Raw genomic sequence first — 27,934 nt, forward strand, 5'->3', positions numbered from 1 at the left:
CTAACATCAAACGAAATTGGGTCTTTTTAAAGAACTCTCTCTTTTCTAACAATCCATCCCGATTAGCGGTTTAGAGAACAGACCGGACTGTAACAGTAGTTTTTAACAGCGCGTTAAAACCTCTCAGTTTCATCGAATCAAACAACCTCTGTTACTGACTTTCGCAGCCACAGTGTAATTTGATCTTTAGATGTATCAACTACGTTGCGTCGCAGTCGGAATGTTTTTAGGCTCAAAGACAAGTGCCGGGCTTAAACAAAAAAAAACGTTTTTGATTTTGTTAAATAAATGTGCAATTAAACCCAGCTTCTCTATTTATCAAAAACAAGCGTACCCGATTTGTAAAAATGTTACAACAAAATAATTAGTATAACGCCAGGTGGAAAAAACTTTTTCATTAATCATAAACCATTTGAGAAGAAATGTCTGTTCCCAAGTGGCAAATGCATCTCAGAGAGATGGAAGAAGATTTAGACTCGCGTAACAGTGCCTATCTACCCAAAATGGAACTGCCCCAGACTAATTATATACAACAAAGCAAGAACGCTGTGATGTACAGGTCGAGCGAGCGTAAAAATACTCGTTTTATAGGAAACCGCCGGGCACTAAGAAATCTTTCTCAAGCCGAGCATAGCCATAAAACCGGTCGAAGTCTCTGCCCGAATACCGCTAAGACTGAACCAAAAGTTCAATCTTTGCGACTGGTCTTGACAAAAAGTGAAGAAAATGAGTATATACCAATGCATAAGGAGCAGGACGCTCTTTTAAAATCCTCTTGCGTTTGCCAAAATCTAACCATTGCCAACACAGAGGCTGGTGCTAAACTAAATGGTGGTAATCAGGCGTATAGCTTGAAAGGCCAATGTGACTATTCGGATTTTCTGACTGCGGCTGGTGGAATTCAATCGCGAGCAGACCGCATCGCACGCATTGAGAGCAGCACCCATCTAAAACCAGAGTCCCAAATTCTTAGGCCCGTAACGGAGCTTAATGAAACCCGCTTCGATCAACATCCACCAGACTGGATTTTTAAGAACGCAAGAATTGGGGACATCAGTAAATTAAAAGCTTTTAACTTCGAGTGGCCTCCCGAAGAATATAAGGGCTATGTTCTCCAACAGACTACAAAGTTAGATCGTGCGTATATAAAAAATCGGCTACCAGTGATAACCACTGAGAGCAAAATGTCCATTAAAGAAGCAGAACTTTTTCAGACCAATTATAGCGATATAAAGAACGACTACAATACTTGTTCAAATACCCAAGGCTTACATCAGAATAAAGCAGTACACAATAAAGATTCTTGTAACCAGCAATGCAAACCTTTCTACAACGCGGATTCTGATTATTATGATAATATTCAAAAACTTAAATTGATTAAGGAAAATGAAAGACAAATAAGGGACAATGGGGACCCTAACGATTTGCAGAACTTTTTAAAGAAGAATTTAATTAAAGCTACAACCAATGAATTGCTTAAAGTTGCCGCACAAAACACAAAAAAGTGTAACATTGACTTAGAGCGCAAATTAATTGATCTGAATATGAGAGAAGAGGATCACAAATCCAATGACAGCACAAACTCTTACAGTAACGATCCTTATCTAGTATCCATGACCAAGATAAATTCTTTTAAATTTATTAGATCATATAATAAGGATTGTAAAACTATATTTCCTATTGGCGAACGCAGCGACCTAAAAGAATTTAGGAAGATAGGGCCACAATCAAGTGACTTATTATCAAGCGCTTCTGTTTCATTGTCTAGTTGCTTAAACCAAGTTTCTGTGTGCGATTCCGAAGAAGATTGCTGCGAATGTAATGAATACCAATGTATCGGAACTCCGTTTAACGACCTTTCCAAGGATTGCCTAAATGCAGTGGAAGGTGTTTTTTGGAACACAGCGTATGACGATTTTCAAGAAAACATATCATCAAGCTGTTGCTGCAGCGCGTCTTTTTGTAATACTGATGGTTGCTCATACTTTGATGAAAGCTTAAGCGTTGACATAAAATCTGAAAACGTACAAAGCCTACACGAGAGCGACGTAGATGCACTTTCACGGAAAACAATTCTTTTGGTAAAGGTGAGTCATATAAATCTGTAAAGCAAGTTTTGCAAAGTAAAGTACGAAGTGCAAAGTTTTGTACGAACAAATTAAAAACACACCATAAATGAAATCTTCTTAATATTTATGGGAGTGTAAATTAATTTTGGTGAATAGAAAAGACACTTCTCCTAATTTTTAAAAAAGTGTTCTAAGATATTTTTTTAAAATGTTATATACATTTATGTTATATACATGTTATATACATTTTTATTGTTTAACATTATTGAGAAAACGAAATTGAAGTCAAAAGAAGAGAAACTTTGATTACGCTTTCTGTTTCTGTTTGCTTGCGTTTTAATTGCAGTCTCAGTCAATCCAACAAAAGTTATGAGGATTACCGTTTGTTTTTGTTTTGCGGGCTAATACAATTTTTTCAGCATTGCAATAGGAAATTGAAATTAAATAAAACAAGAAAGAGAGCTTCGGCTTATATATATATATAAAGTTTAATTATTAAAATAAAAGAGGGCACACTTTAAGACTGAAAACAACGAAGCTGGGTTTTCTTTTCTATTATTAGAAAAGTTTATGATTAAAAACATCGAGTGTACCATTTCTGACCTTTTATATGGAATTTATATGTTATAGTCGTCCGATTTCAATAAAATTAAATTCGAAATTATATTTTGTCAAAAAACTGGTGTATGCCGAATAAAAGGACTTTATGACGAAAAGAACAGAGCTATGACTTATTTTCCATGTATTACCTAGTCTGTATGTCCAAAACTAGAAAGTTAATCATGTAGATGTGCAAGCTTGCTACGCTAGAAACCTCCCAAATTCGTCACGCCTACACTTTAAAAAAATGTTTTTATTCTGTTTTCACTAGTATTTGTATTGTTTATTTTGATTGATAAGCCGCACAAACGAAAAAAAATTTGAAAATTTTTATTCTGAGTTACAGTTATCAAAAGCCAAGTAGAAATATTCTACGCCTACAAGCCTCTCCGTTTTAAAGCTAATATGGGTATCGGGTATAAACCCTGAATAAGAATATATGTATGTATACTTTATATGGTCGGAAACGCGTCCCTCTATACTTTTCAACAAATCTAGCACGCCCACTCTAACGCCTACAAACCGCCCAACACTGCCACGCCCACACTTTTGAAATTGTTTTGATATTTTTTAATTTTTTTATAAGTTTTGTAAATTTTTATCGATTTGGAAAAATTATTTGCCACGCCCACTCAAACGCCCACAAACCGCCAAAAACTGTCAGTGTTAAGACTTTCCTTCGCACTTCCACTAGCTGAGTAACGGGTATCAGATAGTCGGGGAACTCGACTATAGCGTTCTCTCTTGTTTTTTATGTTTTGTTTTTTATTAGTCTCGTAAATTTCCATTGATGTGCCAAAAAGTTGTTTGCTACGCCCACAAACCGCCTAAAACTACCACGCTCACAATTTTAAAAAATTATTGTTTTGTAAGTCTTCTAAATTTTTATCAATTTGACAAAAATTCTAGCCCCCACAAACATCAATTTTGAAAAAATTCTTTGTTTTTCTGCATTTGTATTTATTTATTTTTCTATTTTTACCGGTATTCCAGAAAATGTTGAAATAGTCGGGTACCTCGATTACAGCAATATCTGTTCTTTTTTTTTTTAGTATTGTACTGGCAATTATAGTAGGTATGCCAAAAGAATTTTTAAAATGTCTCCCTCGCACTCCCACTATCTGAGAAACGGGTATTTGATAGTCAAGGAACTCGAATATAGTGTTCTTTCTTGTTTTTAATATATAAAATAATCATAATTTATGTATAAAGTTATATATTTGCTTATATAAGCTTGCTTTTCTTTGAGTTTAATTTTTATTTTATTTTGCATGCTAAGGATATCCATGATTTAACACAAGGAAGCAGCGGTGGCCCCACATATTTGAACGACTCTTTAAACCATCTTCCAAAAAATCCACAGGTAATTAACCTTTTTTTGTTTAGATAATTTTTATAATTTAACTATAATAAGTACATTATTTATACGAATTAGCTCAGTTAGGGAGATTGCAAATAAAGCCAACGTTTATATTTGTTAAGTTGCACTTAAAACTACCCGCGGGATTTCGTCTTACATCTCAAATGTGTATTTGTGTTGGCCTTAATTGCAGCCTAAATAGGCAAAACAAAAATTAAAACAAAAAAATTATAAACATTTCTCAAAAAAGTATTAAAACATTTTCCAAAATTGTGAGCACTTTTTCGCGGTTTGTGGGCGTTATGTCTCTGGAACATGCATGCTTTTCATAGTTCCGGAGATCGGGGCGTTCATAGGAACAGACGGAACGGACTCATCTTTGCTGAAAACGACTTAAAATTTCCCACTTTTTATTTTATTTTTTAAATGTTACTCGTCGAGTAAAATGGAATACTAGATTTGTTTAAAAGTATGTAACAGGCTGAAGGAAGCGTTTTCGACCATATAAAATATTTATATTCCTGATCAGGAACAACCGTCTAAAATCGTCTTCTAGCTTCAAAGCGAACGGTCGTGTTTTTTTTTCTGCGCTCCGAATTTATTTTTGTTTTGCCAAATCCAGCGGTGGATTTTAATAAATTCTTGAATAATTCAATTTCGTAATCAGTACTAGTTAAAGTTCCGTTCCGAACTAAAATGGGCAAAACATATTACTTCGCCGTCAGACAATAGTTAAAGGTACAAACTGACGTTTTAAACTTTTGTCAGAAATTGTCAGAAAATGAGTTATACTCCACAAAGACTTGGACACGTAAGAATTTTCTATTAAATTACACATAAATTGGATGTTAAGCAACACAAAAACAGTACAACTACACATTTATTACATACTACTACATACGTTGACCTTTATTTTCCATATTCTACTATAATACATGGATGTGTATTAACAATGTTTCACGTGCAAAAGTAAGCAAATAATTTAGCTCGAATTGCCTTCTCGCAATCAGCTTTTCAACACTGCACTTTTAAAAGCTCATAAAAGGCTTTAGTGAAGGTTTCGGTCAATATACCACTGCAGTGGTCAAAACACACTTAAATATGGAAACCAATGTTGTCTGCTTCCAAAACCTTAGTAAAGCCTGAGCAGTCAAAAATTACCTGTTGGCTAAGTGATAGAATGGTGCACACTAAGTGCGCTGGCTTTAACGGCCGAACAAGTGATGACCTAGCTAAAGGCCCTTATATAATCTAATCTAATCTTGCCTAGGAGTTGCGAATGAAATGAAACTTTTTATGCGCCAAACTAAAGGTGGCTTGAAAGGACTGATCAGCAGTTTTGGCGTGGCTTAAGATAGTTTTCGTCGAGCTGATGATCTTCTTTCCGCGCTAGATTCACAATTTAATAGCCTCAAGCTATTAGAGGAATCTCAAAAGTGCAAGAAAGCCGCTAATGGTAGGCCGCCTAAGGGGAATTCTCCCGCAACCTCAGGCAAGCGATCAACAGGACTCCACAGCTGATCAGTTGATCGCAGCCAACCCTCAAATGTTGCTTAGATCGGCCGGTAAAAAAGATTCGGAGCAATCCGATCAATCCGTTGTGGAGGGAGTCCAGCCTGAGATTGCTACAGATTCCGTTTTGTCCGCACTGGTTTCTAAACTCAATAGCTTACCACCACAAAGGAATATTAAGTCCAGTCGTCCAGCACAAGTTGGCACTTCAGAAATACAACCTGCAGTACCAAAAGCCCTCTCGGTGGTTCCACTAAAGAAACAAATTTTCGTTTCTCGGCCTTCCCCATCTGATGTATTGTCTTATATACAAGAAAAAACAAAAGCCGACAACATAAAAGTGGACAAATTTAACTTAATCTTTCAAGATAACTGTCCTCAATGAGCTATTCTCGACCATATGTTCTGGTGATTTTTGGCCGGATAGTATGGTTGTGAAAGAGTTCGAAGCTAAGATTAAAAATAGAAAAAAAGGGCCCCTGGGAATTAAACTTTCCTCACGTGCAGAGAACTGCAACGAGTATGATTAAGTATGAACAAATACTCTGTTCAAAAAGATAATCAAATCGGTACCAATCAACACGACCTTGTCCATTCAATATAAGTATGCCCAGCGTCAAACTGATTTGAATTAGAGTGAACTGTGCACGAAGTAGGGAATCAGACTCGGCTATACGGTATGGGCTACTTCGGTTGCAATCAAAGTGGATCGGCTAAAGCCGTACGACGTTCCATAGCATTGAACGTTTTGATTGATTTGTTTTGATTCAAATCATTTGAAGTATACTCGAGTAAAAATGTATGAACTGTAGGTATGAAGCACAAACTGAACGATTCTTATAAAAAGAAAGTAACTTCAGGAATATATTTATTTATTTATTTACATATATGTCTTTACTTTATGGCAGGAAATTTTTATAAATTGAATTTAAAAATATTAGGCTATCGACTGTGCCAGGTGCAATGACTCGAGTAAATGCTCTCGAATGAACTCTTTCAAACGCTTCAATCATACACATATTAGTGCGAATTATTTTCGGTTGTATCCTACAATAGTGAACGTGCAAAAGCAAATCAAGTATGAGGTGATTGGTAAATACTTTAAGTGTGTTGATTGTTGCTGGTCGAAGGCAAATGGTTCGATTCATATGCATCAAACCGAAAGAATCGTTGAGAGTCCAAATCAGTACTCGAGTATGAACAAATATGTTTGACTCGTTGCAGCTCTCTGCTCACGTGGCCAGATCACTGCCCCACCCCCCTCTACTACTTCTACTTCTTTATCTTCAAAAAACTAAAATCTAGTCTCACTATCTGTTATCAAAATGTAAGAGGCTTGTGTAGTAAGCTAACTAATTTGTATTCAGATAGCCTTTCCTTTGCATCCCATATGATTGTGTTTACAGAGACTTGGTTAAAACCGGAGATACTTAAATCTGAAGTTTTCCCAGGTATGTACACAGTATACAGGCATGATCGTCCCTCCAGGAGGGGAGGTGGAGTCCTAATTGCTGTTAGGTCTACCCTCACGTAAGAGGAGGTACTTTTTGACAAGTTCCGTAACTTAGAATTCTTATGCGTAAAGCTGTCATTTTCTGACAGCTATGTTTATATTACGAGCTCTTACATTCCGCCGTCTTCTGAATTTCCTGAATATATAAACCATTTGTCCGCTATCCAATCCGTTTCAAATAGACTGTCCAATAGGGACCAACTAGTTGTTCTAGGTGACTTTAATATACCAGGCACTAAGTGGTCCACAGAAGAACAGTCGAATATTCCTCTGCCTACAGCACAGCATGACTTTTTTTGCATGACTTTCATTTGCAGCACCTTTGTAGGTCACCATGTCAGCATGGGTTCATGAAACGCAGATCAACACCTACTGACCTTCTGGAGCTAACCTCCTTTGTAGTAAAGGGCTTCAAAAATAATCTTCAAACATATGTCATCTATACGGATTTTAGTAAAGCATTCGACTCTGTTAATCATTCACCTTTATTAAAAAAAAATTAATTTTTTAGGTTTCCCTGTTGATCTTCTAAATTGGATTCTAAAAATCTGAATGGCAGGACGCAACGGGTCTTCTTTAAAAATTCTCTTTCTTGTATTCTCCGAGTCACATCCGGTGTCCTACAAGGGAGCCACCTAGGTCCGCTCCGTTTTACCTTATTTATTAACGACCTTCCCTTAATAATAAAGCATTATTAAAACGGTGGTCAAAAGAATTTGATGATCCTTACATGACCAAAACCTTATTTATTTCTCTAGTCCGTCCGATTCTTGAGTATGGATCACCTGTGTGAAGTCCACAATACGAAGTTTACTTAGACCGCATTGAATCGGTTCAAAAGAACTTCTTACTTTTTGCCTTACAGCTCCTTAATTGAGATGCAAACCTTAGATTACGTCCTTATTTAAGTAGACTTATCTTAATTTACTTACCCTCCTTAGCTAACCGTAGAACTTCACTGTTCCAAGCAGATTTACAAGATTTTTTTTTTTTTTAATTCCTTGCTATTCTTTACGGGAACATAGGGCTAATACGAGAGCCTTCCATCTAACTCTGTTTTGTGCTGTCTGTTTAGCATTTTCCCATGTGATGTTTATTTGGGCAAGTTTTTGTTGAGCAGTTTCTTTTCATGTTGCTCTTGGCCTTCCTATCCTCCTGCTTCCTTGGGGGTTCCAGTCCAGTGCCATCCTTACTATGCTAGTAGGGTTTCTCCTGAGAGCGTGCCCTATCCATATCCATTTCTTTTCAAAATCAACCATCAAGGATACCAATCCTTGTTTAGACGTGGTGAAATGAGCACCGGGAAAGGAAACGCAGTAAACGCTCAAAAGAGGTTGTTATTGACGAAAACACCAAAATTATATTGGATGACGAGTTGATGACTCGGAGCAGTGTTTGAAGATGTTTAAGCGTGATAAGCACGAGTTTTTTTGTTGATGTGAAAATGGATGAAACATGGTTCCATCATTTCACTCCGAAGTCCAATCGCCAGTCATCCAAAGCGAGCGGGATACGCGTGGAATATTTTCATTGATTACATTGAAAAAAGAAGGACAAGCAACTGTTAGTACTAGTATGGAGTTGTTTTACCGTTTGAAGGACGAAGGCGCAAAGAAAAGGCCGCATTTGAATAAAAAGATAGTGGGGTTCCACCAAGACAATGCAAAAAAATAACATAACAAATAAAAAGTCTGTGAGAACGATGCCAAAAATTCATGAATTGGGCTTCGATTTGCTTCCGCGTCAGCGTATTCTTCCTCTTCTCAGAACTCAAAAGAATACTCGCTGGGAAGAAATTTTAATCGAATAAAGAGGTGATCACCGAAACTAAGGTCTACTTTGAAGTAAAAGAGAAATTGTACTACATACTCAGTGTATTACCCTGCATAACTATGTTGAATAAAAAAAAACTATTTTGCCAAAAAAAATATTTTTTACTATGGTAGGCCGGGAACATTTCGATTGACATGTTAAACGCAGCGCAAGATTGTTGAGCCATGTTGTCACGCCCAATCTAACGCTTACCAACTTTTGAAAAATGTTTTGATATTAATTCATATTTTTATTAGTCTTGTATTTTTCCTATCGATTTAATAAAAAAAAACTTGTTTCCACTCTAATGCTCCAAACTTCCACGACATTTTTTTAAATTTAATTTTCTATTTCTATCAGTCTGCCAGAAAAATGTGAAAATTTCTTGTTCGCACTTCAACTAGCTGAGTTACGGTAATCGGGGAACTATCAGACAAATGATTTAGATATGCTGGGAAATCAGGAGAAGGCGGGATGTTAGAGCATGTAGTATAAACAGAGCTATCAGAATATGACAACTTTACGCATATTAATTTTACGTTGCGGGAATCATTAAACCTTTAAAGTTTTTAGTCCAGAAGAACATTAAGACCGGGTTGACAAACTTCTGACTAAAGAGTATTAACTTTTGGTGTAAGTCGCGTTTATTGGGTTGACACGATAAAAGTTCATTACTTTACACTTGGAACCATTTAAGTTTAGTACGTTAGCACGGCACCATATTTGTAAGGTGTCTAGATCGGATTGTAAGTCTGGATGGGAAGAAGTGTCCTTATACAGCAGACATAATTTAACATTGTCTACGTACATAGGGACACGTGAATGTCTTATTACTAAGGGTAGCTCATTAAGAAATTAGGTAAAAAGGAGCGGACCATGGTTACTTCGTTGTGTAATGCTGGAGGTGAATCTGAAAATACAAGAAAGAGAAGCAAATGGAGAGTGAATACAATTTTAACAAATGAGAACCCTATAGTCGACTATCTGATACCTATTACTCAGCTAGTGGAAGTGGGAAGGAGAAATCAGCACTGACAGTGGCAAAAAGATTATAGGCAGATCGAGCAAAATTTTCAAGAATAACAAAAATATGAAAAAATATCAAAACTTTTTTTTGGGCGGCTTGTGGCCGTTAGGGTGGGCGTGGCAAAAAGATTTTTGGCAACTCGAAAGAAAATTTACAAGACAAAGAAAAATGTAAAAAAATATCAAACCACTTTTCAAAAGTTAAAGGTTAATATCTTTTCCTTAATAACAACCTCTTTCCACTGCTCTCACCGTCCTCGGTGCTCATTTCAATACGACTAAACATAGCATACCAATTTTTAAAGGATGCTTTTTCTGGGGCAGTGTATGTAAAATCAATTTTTTCATTAACTGGAATTTTTTCCCCCCTTATAAATTAGTATTTTATCAACACTCGAAATTTGTTCTATTCATTTTCTTCACAATAACAAAAGTAGCTTTATTCAAAATGCTATAACTGACAAACTAATGAACACACAGCTGACAAATGTATTAGGGAGATCCTTGAAACCGTCAAAGAATCTATTTTGATACTCAATGGCACGGACTGACCCGGTGGAAAGATATACGAGATATTTTTAATAGGAGATATTTTTATAATATAATAATATATGAATTCACATTATAAACAATGGGCGAACGGTAAACTTGCCATGCCAAAAAAATAAGTTCAATACCTTTAGAATACATATGTATGTCTTAATTAAAATTTTTTTAAATTATATTTTTTTTTAGGACACAGAACTGCAACGACACAGACGTGGTCATGTTTTAAAGGAACTTTTTGAAACAGAGAAAATCTACGTTAATGAAATACAGTCAATCTTAAAGGTAGGAAATATTATTGTGGTTGAAAATGCCTTTAAAGTAAAACAGAAAAGAGAACGCTGGACGTTAAAGTGGGCGTGGCAAAAAGTATGTCTGCAAATCAATAGAAATTTACAAGACTAATAAAAAAATGCTAATATATAAAAATATTTTTTAAAAGTGTGGGCGTTTGTGGGCGGTAGGGTGGGAGTGGGAAATAGTTTTTCTGCAAATCGATAGAAATAGACTAATAAAAAAGAAAAAATATCTACGTATTTTTTGAAGTGTGAAACTGTATACTTAATTCCAACTTTAGTAGATAATTCAAAAGTAGATAGCCGTGGTTGGTTCCGTAGAGAAAGATGTGTGCAGGGGTGCGGCCTGTGGTATCATATTTAGACTTGGAATTGTATATGTTAAGTATGGTTTCTATTTTGCTTAGTTTTGTTTCGTCGTCGTTGAATTATGGGAAACTTTTCATTAATTGTTTTATGTAGTCTTTCTATGTCCACCAAAGTGGAAAATGCGCTGTCTTTGTCCGCCTTTAATAACTTTGGCTTGTCAAGCCGGTTGAATATGCGCATATGCGCATTTTTGCAATTAATTAAGTCTTTTGTTCTTATTTCTTATAATTTGGTGAATTTCGAATAAATGTCCATAATGTAATGTTTGCCTTCGGATGAGTAAATGTCGATCATCAATTTTTTGCGGCAATGTTCAGGTTTGGGTGTGGTTTTCTTGAGCATGTCTGTGTTACAGTGTAATGTTTTTGCTAGATTACAAATATTGCATTTATTTATTACTTACGGTGGTAACTAGCTTGGTGGCTGATGGTCACTAGATATTTGAAAGTGTCTTCCAAGTCTTTGTCGCCCACACAATTCCTAAAAGTTCCTTTTCAATTGTGCTGTAGTTCCTTTCGTGTTTATTAAGCGTTCAGCTAATATAACTATGCGGATGTCGCTCTTCTGAGAGTACTGCACCCAAACCGACATTACTTGGTTAATGTAAATTTCTTTGAAAAGTCGGGTACTATAAGAATTAGGTCGTCTGATATTAAATATTTTAATTTTTTGAATGCCAGTCATATTCTGGGCTGGTAATGTCAATTCTCGTGCTCTTTTTAACACTTGGGTTTTTCTCATGGGTTTACCGATGTCTGCAAAGTTTGAATTAACTTACGGTAGTATTCTGCCTGGGATGTCGAGAATATAATTATGTCGATACTTATTTAAGAGTGGTCGCAAAATATTATTCATGTACCGCTAAAAAGTGGCAGGTGAGTTTTTTAATCCGAATGCCATGCGTAAGTATTCATAATGACCGTGCTCGGTGGAAAAGACTGCTTTGAAACTGAATCTGGGTCCATTTCGATCCGGTGGAAACCCTTTGCTAGGTTTATAGTTGTGAAGTAGTTGCATCGGCCTAGTTTTCCAAAAATTTTGTCCATGTTTGGGATTGGGTATCTGTCTCCTACTGTAATAATTTAATTGTCGGTAGTCTATTACAATTCTGAATTTCTGTTTGCCTGATACTGGTCCAATCTTAAAGATCTGATTCTAATGACTAAATTATTTCTTGGTTGTCTGAGCATGGTGTCAGGTGCCATGCTAACATTTTAAAGGTGACTTATTGTTGCTCTTGCCTCTGCCCAAACATTTTTTCTTAATAAGAGGTCATAGTTTTCAGAGAATGGGTCCAATAAAAATTTCGCTGGGGTAGGCATATACTTTTATTAATAATGAGTGGTCCATTGCTGTTATGAATGAGAATATTGCAATTCTGGACTGGTATGTCAAAAATGTTTTCATGTTAACTGCGAAACCGGTATCAATAGGACATTTGAAATTATTTTTTGTGCATTTAATTGTTATATATTGGGGTTTTCCAAGGCTTTTGGCTGAAAAGCTGAAAGCTGTTGCGTACACCCTTTTTGGGAGATCGTAAGACTTTGAAGATTCAAAACCAGAATCTAAAAGCAGGGGAAGGGGTACCATCACCCCGTTGACTCAGTTGGATTGCGACAAAGAAAATGCAAGTCGACAATAAACAAGTCTCCGATGACCCGGTCAGCGGCCGCAATAGATTGCAGAAAGTAAAGAAAATCAACACCAGTTCCTAAAATAGGGAAAAGCGAGAAATATGATTCCTAGGTGGGAACACTTGGCATAGAAGACCAATAGATCAGAAAAAGCTCTATGCCGGTATAAAAAGACCAATGAAAAGTCAGTCAGTACCCGGGTAAGCACCCGTAGTCCGTCGGTACCCGGGAAAACATCCGTAGTCAATACCCAGAGGTAATCATCCGTACATCAAATACCCGGGCAATTATCCTTCAGTCTATCGCCGGGAAGACTCAAGGATAACTCCAGTCACGAAGAAAAAATGTCAAGGAGCAAGGAAACTAGTATCCTTTAAAAGAAATAACAGGACTAACAAGGAACACACTTTGAAGGAAGACCATAGTTCCACGAAACTCTCAGGATGAGCGGCAAGGAGTCTAAGGCCTCCGACAGCACAGCAAATGTGAAAAACACCGTGGAGGTTGTCGACCACAAGCAGAAAATAGAAGGAGTGCAGCATACCCTGGAATTCATCGCTGCTATACTGATCTTCCTGGCTCTGTTAAAAATCGTGAAAATGTACAAGAGATCCGTACAGCGGAGGAGGGACCATCACCATACCCTGGACAGGATTGCATCCGGTTTCCCACAAAGTGCTTAATTAAAAATACTAACGGCAAAACAATTAAAAGAACAAGTGAACCGGTGCATGGCCGTTAATGTGAACATCAGCAAAAACAAACAACAGCAAGTGCTCGCTCCAAGTAACCTGAGAGCCGAATGGCAGCCAAAACGTGCTACAAAAGAAAAGAAACCCAACTCATTCATACATTTATATATATATATATATAGGCAGTGTATATACTTAGTGTATTTTTTTTTTTATTTTGTGTCTGTCTATATCTTATTATTGTTCCTTTACAATTAATTGGTGCACGAAGGTATATGTATGTATAACTCCATCAATATATATATAGCAACACCCAGGATCCAACGCGTCGAGATCTCATTGCTCCGGAATAAAGTGGGGTAAGTTTGACGGAACCCTGTTCCCAAGTTGTCTCTATATTCATATATGTACATATATTCTCGTGCTCATTTGTATTTCTACACCATTAGTAAATATAAGTATATTGTGTCAGGTTTAAAGAAAAATATCTTATTGTTAGCCTCTTCCAGGCAATTTATTTTATTAATATAAGTTAAATATTTTGTGTTCGATATTGTTTTAAATAAAAATTACTTTTCAGCGACGAGTATCCGCCTTGTTTCTGTTATGCAAAGACAAGAGCCCTTAGAGCGACGTTTGTGGTTGTGAATAGCCAAAAATTTTTGTTGGCGTGAGCACCTTTGCTTGGTGACAAGCTAAAAACAATTATAGCCAACTTATCAAATTTGTATGCTAGCTTTTTAATTCTTTTTTGTATTACATGGCACTAGCCAACGATTATGCTATTGCAACTAAAACAAAATGAGTAGGTAAACATTTCTGACGCGCGAAGTGGAATAGGTAAAAAACGATGACATAACGTTTGACGGACAACCTTGACAAAAGGGGACCGTATTGCGCGGCCTGCGACGATCCATCAGGCATGCGGACGCATGAAGGGGAGGGAACGTGGCCGAAATATTGCCCGATCGTTTTACGATCAAGCTACAGCTTTTCCAGGACACAGGCACGAATACACCGACGTAACAGCTTGTTCGACATTGGTTTTCATTGTATGTCTTGTTTGTATTGATCTGCTGTGGCAGTTGGGTTGTTTGTAAACTTCGTTTACTTTCGTCAGTTTGATAGTGATACTCCGGACCATAGTCCGTATGGTCGTAATTTGGATAGTAAAAACGGTCATGAGGAATATATTTCTGATAAGCAATAAGTTACATCTCTTGATTAAACGATTCATCCATACTAATACTAGTCTGTCCACGGTTAGATTATCTTCATCGCTTTACTGGTTGGTTCGGCACATGGAAACTCGAATTAGGTACTGATTGTTAATCTAAAGTTTGAATGTCGGCTTGGTTGAAAATTATGGTTTGTATTGGAGCAAAAGGGTGTTGAATGACGATTATTAATTAGTGGTGTTATTTTGTGGGTCTGGATATGGATTATTAATTAGTGGCGTTTGATACATTTTTGGGTCTTGGTATGGTACTGGTGAGTTATAATGTAGGAAAGGTTGTGGGTATCTTCTGATGTTGTTATTAACTAACTAACTAGATTAGTATTGTGATTAAAAGACATTTGTGGCTTATCAGAGATATTTTGTGTTTGGGTAGTTGTACTTGTATGATTTATTTGTTTATACATGTTTTTCTCTTCTGAAAGGTTTATAAGTGATCGCAATTCTGGAATGTTTTGGTTATTTATTCTTAAGTATCTGTGTGTAGCTAATTTTTCAAAAAGGGTTTTAATTAGTCTTAAATATAGAGTTTTTCTTTAAGGTTTTCTTCTAATTCAAGCTTACTGGTAAGTGTTTGTCTGCGGTTTTCTACATCCTCCAGAAATGCTGCCGGACACTGCCTCTAAGTGGGATCTTTCGAAATGCCTTCAAAAAAAACGTGGTTAGCGGTCTGGGGCTTATAGTTGAGTACCAATTGTCATTGAAGCTGGGGCCAGGTGGTCATGTCGTTGGCTGTGTTCGAAATGCCCAAATAAGATCTGCTGTGTTCATTTCCGGTACTATGTAGTCAATTCGGCTGACAAAGGTGTATAGCGTGTCCGTATCACCGTTGAATTTCCCCACGATGCCAGTCTGGTAGACGACTTGGGTCGTATTGCTATCCGCCAGGGGTGGCACGTTTGTCATTTTGCTGATGTTCTTGTTTTCAAAATAATTTATTTATTTATTTGTATTCTTAGTTGTTTAAAAGATGGTTATGTCGTTGGCTGTGTTCGAAATGCCCAAATAAGATCTGCTGTGTTCATTTCCGGTAGTATGTAGTCAATTCGGCTGACAAAGGTGTATAGCGTGTCCGTATCACCGTTGAATTTCCCCACGATGCCAGTCTGGTAGACAACTTGGGTCGTATTGCTATCCGCCAGGGGTGGCACGTTTGTCATTTTGCTGATGTTCTTGTTTTCAAAATAATTTATTTATTTATTTGTATTCTTAGTTGTTTAAAAGATGGTTACACCCGTTACTCGTAGAATAAAAGGGTAAACTAGATTCGGTTAAAAGTATGTGACAGGCAGAAGGAAGCGTTTCCGACCATGTAAAGTATATATATTCTTGATCAGGATCAATAGCCGAGTCGATCTGGTCATGTCCGTCTGTCCGTCCGTCTGTCCGTATGTCCGTATAAACGTCGAGATCTCAGGAACTATAAAAGCTAGAAAGTTAAGATTAAGCATTCAGACTCCAAAGACATATACGCAGCTCAAGTTTCATGTTGCCACGCCCACTCTAACGCTCACAAACCGCCCAAAACTGTCACGCCCACACTTTTCATAAATGTTTTGATATTTTTTCATTTTTGTATTGGTCTTGCAAATTTCTACCGATTTGAAAAAAACTTTTTGCCATGCCCAGTCTGACGCCCATAAACCGCCAAAACATGTCATTGTTGAAATTTCTCCTTCGCACTTTCACTAGCTGAGTAAGGGGTTTCAGATAATCGGGAAACTCGCCTATAGCGTTCTCTCTTGTTTTATTTTGTAGCGAATTCAAACGATTTTTGTTTAATTTCTTTTGTGAAGTTTGGAAGCGATGCGCGCTCGCATAATTGATTGCAAATCAAACAGCAGAACGGCTAGTCAATGGTGTATGCAAAGACATTAGAATAACAAGATGCGTAACGCCATACGATTTTTTTGCACACGATTTTTTCGTGGTGGCTTTTCAAGTGGCTCCAGGCTCTCTCGAAATTTTGTTCAAAAGCCAGTGAGCGGAGAGCTCTAGAGCCAGCTTTCTTGTACGCATACAGCGACAGCTGACCACTGTATTGGTGCACACGTATGCACATGCATTGTAAAAATGACAAAATATGCCCTTCATTTTAGAAGTTCTTAGACTTTAAATCTATATTATTTTTTATAAATTGCCACCACTTAAAAACTCTAGTTTTGCATTGCCTTAACATAACAATTATTTAAATTCAACATAGAAATAATAATAGCACAATCTATGTACCTAATAATGCAATAATAATTTTCAAATATGATTTTATATTAGAATAGTTTTCATTAGAGTATTCAGCGTGCGACGTGTAAAAAATATAAGACGTCAATGATTCTTCGGTGCTTATGTCCGCACTTCGTGCATTAATGAAATCAATTTTGCAATAAAGAGTTTCCATATTTTTATTTATTTTATAATTAATATTTTAGTTTATGAATTATTTTTATGAAATATTTTAAATGTAATTTCTTTTTTTTTTGAAAATTCTTTGTTTTAAATTACAGTAGTTTTAATAATTTACTTTATATACATTTTACTTATTTACTATAGTTATTTAGTCAAATTACTAGTATAAAAATGACCAATTTTCAGTATTTAAAATGCAAATAAGATTCACTTAAATTTTAAAAGAAGCGCGCAATTATGGGTGGTAAGAAATGCTCTACGAGTAACGGGTATAAAAAACTTCTTTCAAACCAAAACATTAATCAAATTTGTTTCTTAGATCAAAATTGATTTCGGCCCTAAAATCGTCTTCTAGCATAAGCACGCACACATGCACACGATCTCCTTTATTGTTTTTACTCATACAAGCAAGACAATTCTATTTTTAGATTTTAACGCTCACGATTTTAGGTGAGCGAAAAGAGAGCAATTTTGGTCGTCACCAAAAAAGTGGCTGCATAGTGCAAAACCATTGTATGGCCGTTACGCATCTTATTATTATAATGTCTTTGGTGTATGTGAGTGAAAAAGGAGAGCTTATTAGATTTTGATGTACTTCCCACCTGTTTGCATGGCGAATAGCTTGACATGAAAAAATCCATAGTCATGGATGTCATGGATTCCCACGTTGGAATTAATTTTTTGAAGGTTGTGTTTTCCAAACGCCAATCACTCACCGGATCCAACTATTAAAGAAGTACTTAGACGATGATGCAACTATCGAGTTGTCCCGTTGTGCCGATTCCATTAAGAGCGCAAACATGAGCCTTAAATATATCCGACAGTTCACAAAACAATGAAGGGAAACTACTCTTCCCTGCCCTAAGCCCCGGAGTCTCAGTGTGCCTGAAGAACAGTGCTATAGTATAGTTTCCATCCTCGGATGGTGTTCAACGCAGTGTCTCTCAGACATGATCGTAGATGCTGTAGCTTTTCTATATTCGTGAGGTCGGGATTGTGAAAAAATGCCGCCTTTAAAGGTTAAGTGGGATTTTGGTCTTTAGCGACGCTACTTTCGACTTTGAAATGAACAACAATAATTTATAACCTTCGGTAGTTTTTCTACGAATATAGACGAAAGCTTCTTAAGTTATCATGGATTCGTCGGCAAAGGCATGTAACACTGCACCGGTGACATCGTGTCGGTATGCACGAACCGAGGAATATATATCTTATCCAGTTGAAACACGAGTGATTTTAAACAAATTTTAAGCTGTTTCCAAATAGGAATGCATAGGCATCGACTCTTATTAAGCTACAGTTCCAGCAATAGAATCTTTTCTTTAATGACGATGGGACTTAATAGGCTGAGAGGGTCAAACAGCTTTTATGTCAGTATTAGTATGTTTCGTATTGTCGCTCAGAGACATGTCCATGACATGTCAATTTAGAACTTGAAGGCATCTTCGCTAGGCAACCACGACATTCCTGACGCCTTTTTTGACTCAGAATCCGAGAAGAACTTCAGACTTAATTGTCTTTAGCTCCTCTACGCTTGCAGCACCAATTAACATTAGAGAGCTTTACACGGACAGCGGCTTTGCCCTATATCGGGGTGACGCTACTGATGGCCACAATCATACAAAGAAGTGATGTCGGCAAAGGTTGAGCGGGGATGCCTTTGCGGGGCGCGCTTTGCCATCTCCCCTTGAACTGAAGATTCAAAAATGTCATTAAATTTCAACGGAAAGACATTTTAATGTTCACTGCATTTAATTTTTTATTTAATGTTGAAAGCAATTGTTGGTTGCGATTTAATCAAATTTTAAGCTTTAAACAATGTTGTTTGACTTGCACTATCAATTGTTAATGGGGTCATTAAAAGTTTAGCGAATACCCTTTTCTTTTGGCTATTATTATTAATTAGACGACGATTTAAATGTACGACGATGGTCATATGCATAGGTTACAAAAGCGAATGAGAAGAGAGACTTAATGGCATAGCGAACAGTAGAACGCTAAGCCAAAAGAACAGGCATGGCCAGTGAGAAATAGAGCCAGAAAGACAAGCTTAGATGCTTCCGAGGCTCCTCTGCCTAATTGTGTCTCCAAAGTCGAAAACGGTACATTCTGGTACATTTTTTTTTAACGAATCTAGTATATACGTAAAAGGTATAAAGGTCTGGTGTCTACAAAATAGGAAGTTATGATCAAAAACTACAACATTTTTACTGTGTTCTATAGAGTCCCAATTCGATCCGACTGTTGCTCCGACAGTGACAAGCAATTTCCAGAGATAGACGCAGCGCAAGTTTGTTTACTGATGCTGCCACGCCCACCCTAACGCCCACAAACCACCCAAAACTCTCACACTCTTACTTGTTTTTCCGAAATGATTAAACCAAATCAATGCATTTAAATTATATTTGTTTCTAAATTTATTAGTCATAGTTCATATAAGTTACAATATATTAAAATTACATATGACTTTTAGGGCTACTATAATCGCTTAAACTCTGACGAAAGAGCTCCTGCCAGTCTGCAAGGCAAAGCAAATGTGCTTTTTGGGAACCTTCATGAGCTCTACTCATTTCATAATGATGTTTTTCTTAAGGATCTTGAAAACTGTATATCAGTCACTGAACGCGTCGCACTATGCTTTGTTGAAAGGGTACGTTTATTAAAATTAAGCAACGAGTTTTTAATTCAGTTTCTTTTACAGCGCGACACATTTTATCAATTATACTCATTTTATTGTCAAAATATCCAACGCTCAGAGAAATTGCGTGAAACCTTAGTGGATACTCATATGTTTTTTCAAGAATGTCAAATAAGACTTGGACATAAACTTCCTCTGGCTGCATATTTGCTTAAGCCAGTTCAAAGAATAACAAAATACCAGCTTCTCTTGAAGGACTTGCTGCTCTTCAGTGACAATGATAGCTGCAGATATGAACTTAAAAATGCATTGGACTGTATGTTAATTGTTTTGAAGTGCGTAAACGATTCGATGCACCAAATTTCAATAACAGGGTTTCCGGTAAGTAGTAATTTTCCAAATATATAAAAGATCATTAATCGGACATTAATTGTGTTTTTTAAAGAGTGATTTAGCACAACAGGGTGAGCTTTTGATGCAAGACTCATTCCAGGTATGGATACAGTCTAAAAAGGACATTCGTCTTCGAATAAAGCCAAAACGGCGACATATCTTTTTATATCAAAAGTCTTTGCTGCTTTGTAAGCAAACTTCAAAACCGGAATATAACAAAAGCAGCTATCAATTTAAAGGCGATGTTAAGGTGAGTCATATTATACAAATTTATTTATCAGATTTTTAAATATAGTTTTTTAATTCATTTGTATGGCAAAGCGGCATATCGATTTTAGTTTTGCAAAGTAGTCCATCTGGCTCTTTATCCGTCTGTTGCTTCGCAAACGAATGACAGAGCTTACGTAAGCAAATTAAATGTATACAATAAATAAATTAATTAATACAATAGCCGAGTTCCTTTACACTCGGATACCCGATTATCAGCTAGTGGATCAACTACTACGTTCTATATGGTTGGAAACATGTGCTTTTGCCAGTTACATACGTTTTATTGAATATAGCATAGTCTTTTAGGATACGCCCGTTCTAACTCTTTAATGGCTACAATAAATGTGGTCACTACTAGTGATTAATGGTGAGTCTCAACAGAAGAATTCTTCTACATATCTCCCGTGCTAGTTGAGTAACTGGTATCTGATAGTCGAGGAACTCGACGATAGCGGTTATACTTACTTGTACTTACAAATTAAATAAAGTCGTTGTACTTCCCCATAGTCTTCTGAACCCAGACTGCTTCAGCCCTGCACTTTTAAATACTAGATTAGTTGAAAAGTATGTAACCGGCAGAAGGAAGCGTTTCCGACCATATAAAGTACATATGTTTTTGATATAGCCGAGTCGATCTGGCCATGTCCGTCTGTCCGTCCGTCCGTCTGTCTGTCCGCCCGTCTGTCTGTCTGTCTGTCTGTCTGTCCGTATGAACGTCGAGATCTCAGGAGATCTAAGGACTTGCAGCGCAAGTTTGTCGATTCACGTTCTTACGCCCATTATAACGCTCACAAACCGCCACGCCCACACTTTTGAAAAATGTTTTGATATTTTTTTAAGTTTGTATTAGTTTTGTAAATTTGCAAAAAAAACTTTTTGCCACGCCCACTCTTACGCCCACAAACCACCCAAAGTTGCCACGCCCACACTTTTGAAAAATGTTTTGATATTCTTTAAAAGGTCCTTTACAGCGACTAGCGGGTTCTAGTCGTTATTCGTAAGGAACTGCATCCTCGTGACTTTTGACAGCGCTCAAAAAATGCGACTCCCTCCAGCACCGCTTCCAGATCGCTCTTTGTCAGCGATGCGCTCCCGTCTCCAACACCGTTAAGATCGAGCAGAAGGTTCTTCCATTGTGATAATTGGTTCACTAACGGGGTTAGGAACGTCCGTTTGTGCGTAGCTGTCCCTTTTTGGGCTGGGGATGGTCTGCTGAGATTTGCTCACGACTTTTACTTTTTTCCTCTGCACTTGGGGCACCCTGGGAGGGCATTAGTGTTCGTGTTTCAACGTTCGTCCGCCATATCCAACTCCCTGCTGCCGAGTTCCTGGAAAGCCTTCATCCTAGCCAACATTGCTTTCATGTGGACGTTGATGTTTCGCACCTGCTTGACGTTGGTTAGGATTTTAATCCAGTCCAATTTCCGACAGCTTATCGGCACCAAGGAGCTGCCTATCGGCCTTTCTCCTTTTTGGAGGTGTTTTGCGGCATAACCCGGGGGCTGCTTGGGGTCCTTTCCCGCTTTGTCGTGTCCTGCTCATCTCCCGTCTCAGGAAGGTTTGACCCGCCAATCTGTAGTGGCGCAGGAGTCTTTGGCAAGATCAGCGAACGCAAGATTTTCCTGCTACATAGGAAAGCTCCCGCGTTGTCCATTTCTCTCTCGATTTTGCTTGTTGCGTTCACTGTCAAGGCGGCCAAGCTTGCCACCGCTTCCAGACTCCGTGGAATCCTCCAATGCCGTGGAGTTTTCAAAGAGTGGATTTCCAATTAAATGGTTGTGGTAGTACTGTTTTTAACCGACATTCCTTACTCAAAAACATTTTTTACCTTCTGCCAAGTTTATTTAGCAGATTATTCCTTCTGCGAGTTTTAGATTTCTGTCGGCCTGTGTGGTGGAGACGCAGACCGCGTAGCGCCCTCTATGGGTCAGACACTCCGTGGATTTCCGTGTGTGGCTGTGAAGAGGGGGAAGGGTTTTTATCGGTGTTATACCGCTACTGCTCGAGCATGCTCGGTCTTCAGAGCCCTGTTTTCCGCGGTGTGCAGCATGAGTGAAGGGGTTGGCTGTTGGCTTGAACTTTGACACATATATTTTCTAGCCCCAGCTTGTGGTGCTATTTTCACTGTGATCCCATGAGTTGCTAGTAAGGATTCTCGTCAGCAGTCCAAGGAAGTATGCTACAACCAGCGACAAAATTGTTTGTCGAATTGCGTAGCAACTAGATTTTGACAGGTAGCGAAAGCAATTGCCCAGAAGCAATGCCTGCGACTGTGCAGCGCTACCAGACCGGTAGCTTAATCCATTTACCAACACTGGTTTTCCAGCACAAAAAAAAAGACGAGAAAGCTCCGAAAATTATCTTACCCTGACCTATCCCATGAACCGATATCAGTCGGCTGCCGGTCCATGGACTTTCGGAAATTTGTCTTCAACGGTGGCTTCACGCGGAAATTTGGGCGTTTTTCCTGGAGCCCCAGGTAGGCCCTTCCTTAAACACTTCCACTGACACCTCTTCAAAGTCTAATGATCTTACAAATAGAGTGTACGTAACACATGACTGAAACAGCGGGTTCAATATGAAGAACAGGACTGAAGTTCATGTATAAAATATCTATAGAGCAAATAAAAGTGCCTGAGCCGAAAGGAAACAAAATTTCCGGTCGAGATGAAAATCCTATTGGTTAAAGAAACACCAGTGTTTCAGCGTGCTCGTCGTATTCCCTTACACTGATCAGGTTCACGAGTGGCTGGGCCAAAATGGGATATCAAGCCCAGTACATTACACCAATCAGACTTGGAGCGAAACAGATGGGAAGAGAAAAGAGGTGCTGCGACTATCGCAAGTTAAACGACAACATTTTCACAAGATTAAACTTAACCAATCGAGATTTCCATTTTGGCATTATAATTCAAAGTAAAAACGAATTAGACGGTTTGTAAACGCTGATAAGAGTGCGAAGCAGTACGGGCTGTGAATCTACTGTGTTAAATGTCAATTCTTACAGAGCAGGGTAAACAAATTTGTCTGTCCCGTCTGATCAAAAGGAATAGGAAAAGGAAATAACGATTAGGATATTGATCTTGAACAAAGATAAGGCATGTAGACGTAATAAGTACAATCTACATTTTTAAGATATAATTACAGCGCAGGTTAAGTTCACATATTTAATAGATACATGTAAACAGAGAACACTGTATGGCAAAACTTGTTGGTTTTAATAGGCGCCTTATTGAGTTAATTTTTTGGTGAATGGCTCCTTAATGTGTAAACATTGTTTATTTTGGTTCGTCATCGTTTGCTTTGTTAGTTGTTATTGAAAATGAAAAACTATTTCTAGTTTTTTTAAAGGTATGGGATTGAAAGTTTTGAACTATTTGCAGGCGTTACAAGGGGCGTATCCAAAATAATGTTGGTATACCGATGGGCGGTTTGTAGACGTTTAATTGGGCGTGGCAAACAGTTTTTTTTAGCAAATCAATAGAAATTTATATCATTTATAATATATTAAAAAAACCAAAAGAGAATGATATAGCCTAGTTCCCCGACTATCAGATACCCGTTACTCAGCTAATGGAAGTACGAACGAAAAATGTCAAAGTATACTGGAATAGCGGTAGAAATTGAGAAAGTCGGCTTTCCCAACTATTAGATATCCGTTACTCATTACTCTCTAGCTTTTATAGTTCCTGGGATCTCGACGGACTGACAGACGGACATGGACAGATCGACTCGGTTAATGATCCTTATCAAGAATATATATACTTTATATGGTCGGAAATGCATCCTTCGGCCTATACATCATACATCTCAACGAATGTAGTATACCTCTATACTCTATTAGTTACGGGTATAATAATGGAAATGATAAATATAGAATTCTACCATCATAAAGTCCTTAAATGTGTTACAATCGTCTATTTTGAAATTGTGGTCCGACCTAAAAAGGTCCCGATAAAAGATAAATAACTTATTAATAAAGAATAAATAATAAAGAATAAATAATAAAAGGATATTTCCGAAAATTTCAAAATTTAATTCCAAACATGGTATTTTACATTGTAGATGTCTCAAGTTGGCTTAACTGAAACCGTGAACAGTGATGCAAAACGATTTGAAGTTTGGCTGAAAGGACGCCAGGAAGTTTACACGTTGCAAGCACCGACAATCGGTGTAAAGCAGATGTGGGTTGCCGAAATTAAAAGGGTGTTATTTAACCAACTTGTGAAGCTCAAAGGCGATCAAATAGCGAAGTACAACCTAAGACATCAAAGTCTATGGCAGAAAACTTATATCGAAGCCCCCAACTTTACCCGCTGTCCATCTAAGCGAAAGAAAAGCTTACAACGCCCTTTTAATTATTCCAATCGAAACTCGAATAGCATAAGCGAGAAAACGTGTTTTTCTGATAAAAATATTGTAAATGGACTATCGGTTAAGGAGCAACATGGAAATAGCAGTTGGAGCTCAGATTGTTCAGACTTTGATGAAGGTGAAACAAGTAACCCGGTAAGTTATACGAGCTATTACTTATATTTAACTCAAAACAAATTCATTTTTCTTAGTTAATCTTGCCATGTCCGTAAGATATATATATTATAACCATTAAAACCGTTTTACGATCCTGTTACGAACAACGATCTACGTTAAGTCTTTCCTCCCTTACATAAGTTATAGTATCTTTCGAACCAAAGCGTCAAATCCTATTCTGTAAAAAGTATTTTAAACAGTATGCTCTCTATTAAATGTTTGTCACTGTCATCAATGAAATGTACCTCATGTTGTACCTTATTTAATTCGTGTTCAGATTATTGTTGCCTACTTCATCTTAATTGTTGTCTATCTACTAACCTCAACATCGTATCATGGTGGGCCACGGGAAGGATGGTAACCTTATTACAAGCTGTCTTAACTTTAGAGAATTAGATAATGAAGTGGAAAATGTTAGGGGGTGTAAAACCTCTACGGATGCAACGGACAAAATAACATGAGTTATTAGAGGTTGTCCGTTTTTTATTTTTTCTTGAATTTCGTAATGCGGGTCATCTGGCTGTGCCCGCATAAAATCGGCCGGTTTCTTTTTGATGACGGTATAAATAGATTTGTTATACCTGGCGGTGGCCAGAAAGATATTTGTTTATTATTGATTTGTAGGCATCTAGCAAGTTCCACCAAGGTGTTATAAAATAGTTTCACTTATTTGGCTGTGTCTAAGCGTAAAACCATTTCTTTCCCTTCCTCACTCTTTTTTAAAAATACAGCGTTGTCATTAGTTCAAGCAATAGCAGATCCATTTACCCAGTGTTTCAAATAACATATTCTCCGTTACCTTATTCTAAACTGCATTTTTTGCGCTAAATCTAAGTCGAATTGATTATTCTGATCCACCTTAAACGAGAGCTCCCTATTTAAGATCTTCAGGGTGTTAAATCTGTCCCTTCGACTGTTCCCGACCGAATTATTGTTTCTGTGTTCTTATGTACTTCGCTGAAGGCTTGTACGAGCCGCTCTGAAATTGATTACTTTATCCCTAGAATAGAATGGCGGGTGTCAACTATCTTGATGTTCTTTTGGACCCAATACCTTTGTTTTCCGATCTATATGAAGTCCTGAATGAAAAGAAAAAAGGTGGTAATTTGTCAATCCTTACATAACTAAAATCTTATTCATTTCCCTTGTCCGCCCTAATCGGGATGCAACCCGTATATTACCTCCTTATTTTAGTTGACTACTGTTAATTAACTTTACGTCCCAAGCCATTCCTGGAAAAAGTTGACAGTTTCAGCATGGGCCAAACTCTTCTGTGCACCTAACTAGAAAATACTTTCACCTAATTTTAAATCAATATCTATCAATTATGTTAAATTCCGACTTTCTGCTGCTTAAAGCACCTAGTTATTGAATTTTTCCTCGTTCTCAGCTTTTATTTCCCATATCGCTGTCTGCTCGCAAAGCGCCATTCGCACAAAAAATATATTAAATTTCTATTGAAAAAACATTTATTCTATGCTTGCACCTACCCCAGAACATTCAAAGTCCTAAAATATTTTTATTTCATCTTAATACAACAGGAAACAACCTTTATTACCCTTTATGAATCTTTTTAATTTATAAATTCTCAAAATACCGCCAATACTAAAATTAAAAAAACAACATATTTTTTTAAGGTGGACGTGAGGACGTCGGAGGGGACGCTTCTATCTTTTAAAACAAGCTTGAGCTTTATCTACGTCTCCGAAATCTGCATGCTGAATTCTGTACATTTACTATTTAGGGTCAAAAACGCTCGCTTTCACCTGGTGGGGAGCCATGTATATAGTTCTTTACAAATGCAGAAATCAACTGCGCTAGTGATTACTGAATGTTCCCAGTAACGTAATAAATCAGAGCTCAGAAACGACTGCAAATGCAGAAAAATAATAGGAAAAAATCCAGTTTTGAGAACAATAATTTACAGAAAAAAAGAATTTGAAGAGAGGGAACGTGGAGAGGGCGAGGTTAGAGAGACCGAGACAGCACGGTTTGGCCGAGACGACAGGAGGTCAGAGAGCATAGCCACAAAGCTAAACCTTGGACTTTGATGCTGCCACGCTCACACTTTTGATATATTTATACCCGTTAGTCGTAGAGAAAAAGGGTATACTAGATTCGTTGAAAAGTATGTAACAGGCAGAAGGAAGCGTTTCCAACCATATAAAGTATATATATTCTTGATCATGATCAATAGCCGAGTCGATCTGGCCATGCCCGTCTGTGCGTCCGTATGCACGTCGATTAAGCATACAGACTCCTGAGACATAGACACAGTGCAAGTTTTATGCCACGCCCACAAACCGCAAAAAACTGTCAGTGTTGAAGTTTCTACTTCGGACTTTTACTAGCTGAGTAACGGGTATCAGATAGTCGGGGAACTCGACCATAGCGTTTTTTGTTATACACATTACTCGAAGATCACATGGGTATTCTTGATTCGTTAAAAAGGATGTAAGCGTTTCCGAACATATAGAGTACATATATTGATTAGGATCAATAGCCGAGTCGAACTGGCCATACCCGTCTGTCCGTCCGTCCTACGCCGTTACCACACCTTCTTACGCCCACTAACCGCACAAAACTATCAGCCCCATCTATGTAAAATAAAAAAAAAACATTTGTGGCGATAGGTCGAACCTTTCCATGGTTCATCTAAGAAAACACAGCACCCAGATTAAAGATTTGTAAAAATATATCAAAAGCTTCCTTGATTAAGACTCTTTCCCCATTTCGTAACAATTTTATTAGCTTGCTATAAAACCTTTGGATTCTATAAAAATTAAAATTTTTATTTGGATTATGTCTACAGGTATTGATGCAGAAGACTGGACCACAGAAACTTTTATGGAACCGATCAAGTGTTCATCAAGGATTTATTAAAAACGAATACATTTAAAATAGAAAGACAGTAAAAATTAAAACCATAAAGTTTCAATTTGTGTTTGTATTTACTTAAGGAATATCATTACATCGGCAATTTAAAGCACGCCAAGACACATTAAATATTCTTTAGTTGATCAGCTGAAAA

The 27,934-nt window shown here is 37.4% G+C and overlaps 1 protein-coding gene across 2 annotated transcripts; it reads left to right on the forward strand.

Moving 5' to 3' along the window:
• Nucleotides 1-166: 166 nt before the first annotated feature.
• On the forward strand, nucleotides 167-27,934 carry LOC6539116. 2 transcript variants are annotated; one of them, XM_002085976.3, is made up of 8 exons: nucleotides 168-2,087; nucleotides 3,949-4,032; nucleotides 10,628-10,723; nucleotides 19,546-19,722; nucleotides 19,774-20,091; nucleotides 20,156-20,353; nucleotides 24,439-24,882; nucleotides 27,716-27,934. In XM_002085976.3, exons 1-8 carry the CDS (start codon nucleotides 423-425, stop codon nucleotides 27,800-27,802), a joined length of 3,069 nt encoding a protein of 1,022 aa, XP_002086012.2. In that variant the 5' UTR covers nucleotides 168-422; the 3' UTR covers nucleotides 27,803-27,934. The 2 variants fall into 2 exon arrangements, with proteins under 2 accessions (XP_039226690.1, XP_002086012.2); XM_039370756.1 differs by lacking the exon at nucleotides 10,628-10,723 and having other exon boundaries at nucleotides 167-2,087.

This window comes from Drosophila yakuba, chromosome 2L (genome assembly GCF_016746365.2).
Source record: "Drosophila yakuba strain Tai18E2 chromosome 2L, Prin_Dyak_Tai18E2_2.1, whole genome shotgun sequence".
NCBI classification, from domain to species: Eukaryota; Metazoa; Arthropoda; class Insecta; order Diptera; family Drosophilidae; genus Drosophila; species Drosophila yakuba.

Excerpts from the sequence above, each read along its gene's own strand:
- LOC6539116 (XM_002085976.3), top strand. The coding sequence starts at position 423 with ATGTCTGTTCCCAAGTGGCAAATGCATCTCAGAGAGATGGAAGAAGAT. Across the intron at positions 19,723-19,773 it reads CACTATGCTTTGTTGAAAGG|CGCGACACATTTTATCAATT; the intron begins GTACGTTTATTA and ends TTTCTTTTACAG. Across the intron at positions 20,092-20,155 it reads TTTCAATAACAGGGTTTCCG|AGTGATTTAGCACAACAGGG; the intron begins GTAAGTAGTAAT and ends TGTTTTTTAAAG.